The 9,114-nt window shown below is 45.2% G+C and overlaps 1 protein-coding gene across 1 annotated transcript; it reads left to right on the forward strand.

Moving 5' to 3' along the window:
• Positions 1-5,741: 5,741 nt before the first annotated feature.
• On the forward strand, positions 5,742-8,590 carry LOC127575926 (macrophage-expressed gene 1 protein-like). Its single transcript, XM_052026171.1, has one exon. It carries the CDS (start codon positions 5,773-5,775, stop codon positions 7,948-7,950), a length of 2,178 nt encoding a protein of 725 aa, XP_051882131.1. The 5' UTR covers positions 5,742-5,772; the 3' UTR covers positions 7,951-8,590.
• Positions 8,591-9,114: the final 524 nt, after the last annotated feature.

The raw sequence follows: 9,114 nt of genomic DNA on the forward strand, positions 1-9,114 counted from the left end.
TTCATCACAATGGACAGATGATAATGTGAAGTGCTCAACCACATACCACAAATTAAACAAATACCACAGATGCATGTAAGGGGAAGCCAGATATGAACATAAGACCATAATATAAGATATAGGAGCAGAATTAGGCCATTTGGCCAGTCGAGTCTGCTCTGCCATTCAATGATGGCCGTTTTCTTCAACCCCATTCTCCTGCCTTCTCCCCGTAACCCTTAACCTCCTTACCAATCAAGAACTGATCAATCTCTGCCTTAAATACACCCAATGACTTGGCCTCCACAGCCCTCTGTGGCAACGAATTCCACAGATTCACCACCCTCGGGTTGAAGAAATTCCTCCTCATCTCAGTTCTAAAGGACTTCCCTTTATTCTGAAGCTGTGCCATCGGATCCTAGACTCTCCTACTAATGGAGACATCCTCTCCACGTCCACTCTATCCAGTCCTTTCGGTATCCGGTAGAGATCCCCCCATCATCCTTCTGAACTCCATCGAGTACAAGCCTAGAGACATGAGGGAACCAGCAACAGAATGGTGTATTGATGGGCTGGGATGAAGAAGGAAGTCGGAGGCTCATGACGAGAATGAAGTCTGCGTGGACCGGTTTGGGCGAAAGACTTGTTGCTAGGTTGTAAATATGCAATATTTTGTAAACGTGCAATTATCTGCCTGCATTAATCCTACACAGTAAATAACAGTCAACCTGCATGGATGGCAAGAAGCGTGAAAGCTATGACGAATGCTTCCTTCTTGTTAAATATCTTAAGGATTGTCCATTCATGCTCAGTTCCTTTCCAGATGTCACAATGTTTTCCAGTATTAAGTGGCCTGTTGATGAGTAATGGATACAGTTAGGAACAAGCACTTTGTGAGGGCAAGACTCTAGGGTGAGACAAAAGATGCAGATTTAAACTATCAGAATTCGTATTCTAACACATTGGTTAGCATGGACAAGTTGGGCCAAAGGGCCTATTTCTGTGCTGTATAACCCTATAAATCTATATGAATAAAACAATTTTAGAAATGCCAACTTCTTTAGTACTTCAGTAGAGGAGGTCCTGTTTATGTTAGCTACCTTATCCCACACTTACTATCTTTACTAGCTGAAGGCTGCTGAAGTAGATCGTACTTTCCCTAGGGTAGGGAAGTCCAAAATTAGAGGGCATAGATTTAAGGTGAGAGGGGAAAGATTTGAAAGGGACCCAAGGGGCAATTTTTTCACACAGAACTTTTTCCCAGGGCGACAATGGCTAACACAAGGGGGACATAATTTTAAGGTGATTGGAGGAAGGTATAAGGGGGATGTCAGGGGTAAGTTTTTTTACACAGAGAGTGGTGGGTGCGTGGAACGCACTGCCGGCAGAGGTTGTGGGGGCAGATACATTAGGGACACTTAAGACGCTCTTAGATAGCCACATGAATGATAGAGGAATAGGGGGCTATGTGGGAGGGAAGAGTTAGATAGATCTTAGAGCAGGATAAAATGTCAGCGCAACATTGAGGGCCGAAGGGCCTGTACTGTGCTGTAGTGTTCTATGTTCTATGTAGAACGTGGTGTGTATATGGAACGAGCTGCCAGAGGAAGTGGTTGAGGCAGGTACAATTACAACATTTAAAAGAACTTAGACAGGTACATGGATAGGAAAGATTTAGAGGGATATGGGCAAACGGAGGCAAATGGGAATAACCCAGTTAGGCAACTTGGTCAGCATGAACAAGTTGGGCCAAATGGCCTGTTTCGGTGCTGTATAATCTTATGAATGCGAATAAAACAATATTAAAATTATCAACTTCTTTAGTATTTTAGTAGAGGAGGTCCTGTTTATAGTTTTTCTTTAATTGCATAATGAAACATATTCACAACATACTCGTATTCAAATCCACTGCATCTCAGAAGTGTATGAAGTAGGCTTGAAACTGCAGTTTTCTGCATGGTGACTTGTGAGGAACTGCTGAGCAGAGGCCACTAGAATGGCAGGAAAATCAGTCACCCCAGGCTGGTCATGCACACTTCCTAACAGGCCAACAGCAACAACATGTGGGCATTGAACCTGCACATTTCACCGCTGTGGAGCTGTCTGTTGATGTTCCAGGATGCTGTTCCATCACGCTTTTCATGATACAACTTTAAAATTATTTCCTGGTTATTGTTAAATAGATATGAGGGATTTCAATGCATCTTAAAATATGACTAACTCATTGTTTTTAATATTTAATAGACATTCCAATACTTAATTTTTATAGTTACAATAGGAATGGGGTGTTGGATAGGAATTAAGTACAGTTAGAGGAAGCCTGGCACTTTGTCCTGGAGATGGGACATTCCGCCTTGGGCCCAGTGGTTTGGAGTTTCCTTCCCTAAACTATTCTGTCTCTCCAACTTCCTATCCGCCTCACCAGAACAATCCCATTCCTCCATTACCCTTTTCGCTATTCAACCGTTCTGCACTCTTACTGTAATCGTTCTACACTTTTAAATTTAAATTCTATGTCACTTACCATTACTAATAATGTTCTTTTAAATCTTCTTACAGGGCTGGTGACACTTTACTCTGTACTGTTATTGTTTTGACCTGTACTACATCAATGCACTATGTACTAACTCAATGTAACTGCATTGTGTAATGAATTGACCAGTACGATCAGTATGCAAGACAAGTTTTTCACTGTACCTCGGTACAAGTGACAATAATAACCCAATACCAGTACCAATACATTCCCATCAAATCTCCTCCAGATTCAAACACTCACCTGTTGATGAGGGGCGATTTATAGCTGCTAGTTAACCTAGCAACCTGCAAATCATTGGGATATGGGAGGAAACTGGATCACCCAGAGCAAAACCACGCAGTCACTGGGAGAACATGGAAGCTCCATGCAAACACCCAAGGTCAGGACTGGACCCAGGTTGCTGGAGCTGTGATGCAGCAAATCTTCTGGCTTCACCATTGTGCCATTTATGAATCCTCCCCCAAGATAAAATATGAAAGTCCTTCCATTTATATAAGTCTCTGCATGCCTTCAGGAAGTCTCAAAGCATTTTGAAACTGATTTATTACTTTTGAAGTGGTCACTTCAAAAGATGAAGGAAATGTAGCAGAAAAATACGAGGAACAAAGTAAGAATGACTCAACAATTTATTTCAGTAACATTAATTGAGAGATAAAAGTTGGCTGTAAATAGCTAAATTTTTGGATGTAAGGGGCTATCCCATTACTGCCTGTCCTCTGCCTAATCACCAAAGCCCATCATCTTTCTCCCCTCTCAGTATTTACCCACTTCACTTTGAATTATAAAGCAGGCACGGTAGTGTAGCGGTTAGTGTAACGCTATTACAGCGCCAGCGACCCGGGTTCAATTCCAGCGGCTGTCTGTAAGGAGTTTGTATATTCTCCCCGTGATTGCATGGGTTTCCTCCGGGTGCTCCAGTTTCCTCCCACGTTCCAAAGGCGTACAGGTTAGGAAGTTGTGAGCATGCTATGTTGGCGCCGGAAGTGTGGCGACACTTGTGGGCTGCCCCTGGTACACTCTACGCAAAAGATGCATTTCACTATGTGTTTTGATGTACACATGACTAATAAAGATATCTTATCTTATCAAATATTAACTCAGAAGAACCCCCTGCTTTTCTTCCAATGGATTCTTTTATGTTCACCAGAGAAGGCAAAGTTGGTCTAATATTTCATCCAAATATTTCAAATGGTAGAGTACACCAACACTGTCTCTGAAAAATCCTCCAAATTTTATTGGAAAGGCAAGTAAACCAATATATGTGCCTCTTCCAGGTGAGCTTCCCAGCACTGAGGAACTAGTTACACTCAGTCAATTCCATTGGGCAAGTCAAATTGATGGCAAGACTCTTGAAACAGACATTCTCTTTCAAGCTCTATCATGGCAGATTACCAGACAGGCAGAGGAAAAGGTTCAAGGATGTGCCTAAAGTCTTCCTGAAAAATATAACATCCCCACCAATCCCCAGTGTGGAAGTCAGTCCGCACTGTAATCAGACAACAACAGAACCAAGAAGTGTACTATACGTGCTTTATTGTTTAATACTAGCGGGAGTGAGGGATACAGAGAAAAAGTAAACAGTGTAACCCGAGCTCTGTACTGATCCCCACTCAAAGATTTACATGTTTGTGTCCCTCCTTTTATACTTAATCTAAAGATGCCTATGTGCAGAGTTGCACACACTTGGGCAGTTGCTCACAGCAAACTTTAGCAAAACAAGATATGCCTTAAGCACTTCTTTGTTTCACCCAAGCACCTGCACATTTTGCAGTCATAACTGTAGTCACACCATGGTTGTGGCAATAACAGCTGTACATTATTAACCCTTACATTTCCAGTAACTTTTACAGATCTCCCTTAACTTGGAGCGCTCAAAATGGAGGAGGAGTATTTGGGAAGGCATTGACAGTGGGCCCTGCCAAATTTAAAGGGAGCATGGAAAATGGAGCTCCTTTCTGTTTACAAGGAGCACAGGAAACAGGGCTGTCATACGTTTACAGGACAACAGAAAACAGCGCCTGGTGAGCCAGATGCCAAACCAGCAGGATTTCCGAACAATCATAGAACATAGAACAGTACAGCACAGGAAAAGGCCCTTTGGCCCTCAATGTCTATGCCAACCATGATGCCAAATTAAAGTAATCCCTTCTGTCCTTCCATTCTCTGTATGATCATGCACCTTAAACACCATTACCGTGTCTGCCTCCACCACCAATCCTGGCAGTGTGATCCAGGCACCCACCACTCTCTGTTGCCCCGAGCATCTCCTTTAAACTTTCACCATCTTACCTTAAATCTATGTCCTCTACTACTTGGCATTTCTACCCTGGGGAAAAAAAACACTCTGACTATCTAGCCTATCTGTGCCTCTCATAATTTTATAAACTTCTATCAGGTCTCCCCCTCGGCCTCCGACAGATGACAGATCATTGGAATCATTCATCTAGAAGAGCTGGATGCTGGTTCTGTGAATGGTTTACTGGACTACTTCAGAGAGCAATTAAGAGTTGAACACATTGGTCTGGTACTGAAGTCCTGATAAGCCAGAGTGAGGCTGACAGATTTCCATCCCTAAAGGACACAGTTTTTATGCCAACCTACCAGATTCATGCTATCAGTAAGAGCAACCATGGATAAGGGTCCAAGGTGGGATTTGAACTCCTTTTCTCTGAAATATCCATCTCAGACCTTTGGATTACTGCCTCAGTAACCCAACTGCCATTGCTTGGGCATTAAATGTATAAGAAAGGCCAGGAGCCGAGATGAGAGAAACAATGGCCAGCATCACTTCCTGTGCATATTTCTCCTCCCCCCCACCCAAGGATTGAATAACCTCTTCTTACGTATAAGAAGCTTGAGCTGAATGACACTCTCTTCTTCTCTAACAGGATTGGAAGGGGCTGCAGAGGTTCCCCACATTCCGACATATGTGATTAAATGGTTTCTGCTTCCTATTAAGGTCATGGCTTCTCCTATATGTGGCAGGCTTGATGGGTGATCTTCTGACCTCGACTTCTACCTATTCTCTGTACAAAATGAGCAATGGTTGAATGAAAAGTCAGTTCCATTTTTAAATAGCAAAGTGAAACTATGAACCAGTTCTCAAAAGATGTATTCTTTGAAATTTCCCCTTTACAGTTTCACTTTGAATCACAATCACGGGATCAAAAAAGGAACAAATCTGCCAGTAAATAGGAATAGATTTAATAGGAGGAGCTCATTCATCAGGAGACCTTGTCGGGCAACGAGCTGAGAGGATGGGATTTTTAAAGACTTCTCTGGTTTTGGTCTATGCGTTTCTCTTAGTAAGGGCAACAGACAATGGGCTTCAAGAGCCAACTGGGGATGGTTTTACAGAGTGCAGGAAACGGCAAAACTTGACTGCCCTTGAGGTTCTGCCTGGAGGAGGCTGGGACAACCTGAGGAATCTCGACCGAGGACGAGTGATGAACATTAGCTACTCGCTGTGTAAGACCAGTGAGGATGGGAAATATTTCATCCCAGACCAGGTCTACGTGGTGCCCCAGAAACAGACCAGCATGGATATTGTGTCGGATATGATCAACAGCTGGATGGACTACAAAAGCTCCACCAGTGCCTCGATCAACTCTGAGGTGTCCTTCCTTTCTATCCTGAATGCCAAGTTCTCCGCCAGTTTTGAGAGGGTCAAGACTCACCAGGTGCGGGACAGCAGCATGACCACAAGAATCCAGGTGAGGAACTTAATGTACCGGGTCAAATCCATACCCAATTTCCAGCTGGACCAAGGGTTCAAGCAGCAGCTGATCGAGATAGCCAACTACATTGAGAACAACCAGACCAAAGCTGCCGATTACTATACCCAGTTGCTTGTTCTTAACTACGGGACCCATGTGTTGACTGGTGTCGATGCTGGTGCTAGCCTGGTGCAGGTGGACCAGATAAAGTCCAGTTTTGTGTCCGATAGCTGGAGTCGAAAGTCCAGCATCAGTGCCTCAGCAGGAGCCACCTTCTTCCACACAGTGAATGTGGGCTTGAGCAGTCAAGTGGAGAGCACTGATCAGTTCACCAGACATTATGTGGGCAACAGAACACACTCAAGGATTGAGAGCAATGGTGGTGTGCCCTTCTACCCTGGAATCACCCTGCAGAAGTGGCAGCAGGGGCTCTCCAATCAGCTGGTGGCCATCGACAGGAGTGGACTGCCCCTGAGCTTCTTTGTGACCCCAATGAACATTCCCGAGCTGCCGAAGCCCACGGTAACCAAGCTCTCCCAGGCTATCGAGAGGGCCATCACCCTCTACTACACCGTCAACACCCACCCGGGCTGCGTGGACCTCAATTCTCCCAACTTCAACTTCCAGGCCAACCTCGATGATGGCTCCTGTAAGGAGGCTGGCACCAATTTCACCTTTGGAGGCATCTACCAGCAGTGCACCCCTCTGTCAGGACCAGGCGCTCAGTCCCTGTGTCAGGCCCTGACCCAGAAGAACCCCCTGACTGGGGCTTTCAGCTGTCCTTCTGGTTACTCGGCCATTCGCCTGCACTCAGGCCTACGGGAGGAGGGTGTCAGCCAGTATGAGTGTCACCGCCACTGCCACTCATGTTGGATTGTGCTGAGCTGCTGCAAAGACGTGTGTGGTGATGTTTACTACGTGAACAAGGCCCACTTTGACGCCTACTGGTGTGCGGCGACGCCAGGCACCTCGGTGCCCCAGAACACGGGTTACCTCTTTGGCGGCCTTTACGGCCCCAAGTCCAGCAACCCCCTGACCCAGGGCCACTCGTGCCCCATGGCCTTCTACCCCCTCCACCTCTTTCAGCACCTACGGGTTTGTGTGAGTGAAGACTATGAGATGGGCCTCCGCTACTCGTTGCCCTTCGGCGGCTTCTTCAGCTGCGAGGCAGGCAACCCGCTGGCTGCCCAGCCTCAAAGCCCGGGCAAGGACTCTGCACGGGAGGAGGCCAGTGCTTATCCCAAGCGCTGCCCCAGTGGTTACAGCCAGCACCTGGCTGCTATCAGCGATAGCTGCCAGGTCCTCTACTGTGTGAGGTCGGGCTCCTTTAATGACCTCAATTTGGCCCCCATCAACCTGCCTCCATTCATGCACCTTCCTCTGCTCACCATGGGCTCCACCAATACGGTGGTTGTCATGTCTGAGTACCAGGAGCCTTGGGTGAAGGACACGGCCACCAATCTGTGGAGAGTGGTCCCCGTCTCAGATGCCCGCCGCTTGTTTGGCGCCAGTCCTTCCAGAGGACCTGGGGTGGCAGCTGGCATCTCCATTGCCATCATCCTGGCCCTGGTTGGGATGCTCGGCCTCACCTTCTACGCCAGGAAGCGCTGCAGGAACCGGGGGTACCAAACTCTGGAGAGCGAACATCTGGTGATTTCCACCTCCAGCTGTGAGAACGCAGAGAGCCAGGACTCTCCTGATCCAAACACTGATGCCTGAATCCCAGTGGGTTCAGGCTAGCTCCTTGACCACAACTGGAACAAAGACTGCAGAGCCTTCCTACATCCACCCATGGAATGGACAGAGCAAAAAAAAATCAATGAGAGTGATGGTCACATGAACAGCGATGGTGTTGAGTCTGGGTTGGGTATTTAAGGAGAAACAGTGAGAGAGTAAAATGTCTGGGTGAGATGTTAACATCTCAGGGCAGGATGGAAGAGAGTGGGATTAGATTGATTGGGAAATAAACAGAAGAGTGGGATAGACTGATGGGGATATTAAAAGAAACCACATTGGTTTAGACTAACAGACACTAATTGGCCTGTTTCTAACTGAATAATTTATGTGACTTGAACTGCAATTCTGCCAACCTTACTATGACGAATGTCCAATAAACGTCACACTCTCTGCCATTTTTGTACCCCTTTGAACCAAACGAGAACATAATGTTTGTGAATCATCCATTAATTATTACTGCAAATAACATTACTGGTAATTTTTATTAATCATACTAAGAGGTGCTACAAATTGAGAGTAATTTTAGGGTGTATAATACTACTGTAACATGGAGAGACAGAAAACAATAAAACATTAAGATCCAGTTGTGGTGTCTTTGCAAAATAAAATTGAGTTAGATTCATTCACTTTATTTGTTAATGCTTTACAACAACCTGTTTTGTTCATGTGTTGTCCTTCACACAGTAAGGTTGTGATAGATAAGGTTTTTCGCAGTGAACAAAGACACTGTTAAATTTTAAGATTTAAGAAGCAGGGAGTAAGTTCCAGACTTAGGTTCCAGGCAGCTGGAGGTGAAAGGAGTCTGTTTTAACCTTAGGTGTCAGTAAGAAGCAAAACATCTCAGGTGCTCAAAAGGTGAAAATAAATTCAGAAAATAGCCAGAAACATCATTTATCCACAGGTGCTATTTGACCAGCTCTCTTGCCTTCTTAAAAAAATACTGCCTTAACATTAATTCTACACGCAAGGTTTATAGCTTATGAGGATAGGTTGAGTGAGCTAGGGCTTTTCTCTTTGGAGAGAAGGAGGATGAGAGGTGACTTCATAGAGGTGTACAAGATGAGAAGAGGCATAAATCAAGTGGACAGTCAGAGACTTTTCCCAGTGTGACAATGGCTAACACAAAGGGACATAATTTTAAGGTGA

This window comes from Pristis pectinata, chromosome 11 (assembly GCF_009764475.1).
Source record: "Pristis pectinata isolate sPriPec2 chromosome 11, sPriPec2.1.pri, whole genome shotgun sequence".
NCBI classification, from domain to species: Eukaryota; Metazoa; Chordata; class Chondrichthyes; order Rhinopristiformes; family Pristidae; genus Pristis; species Pristis pectinata.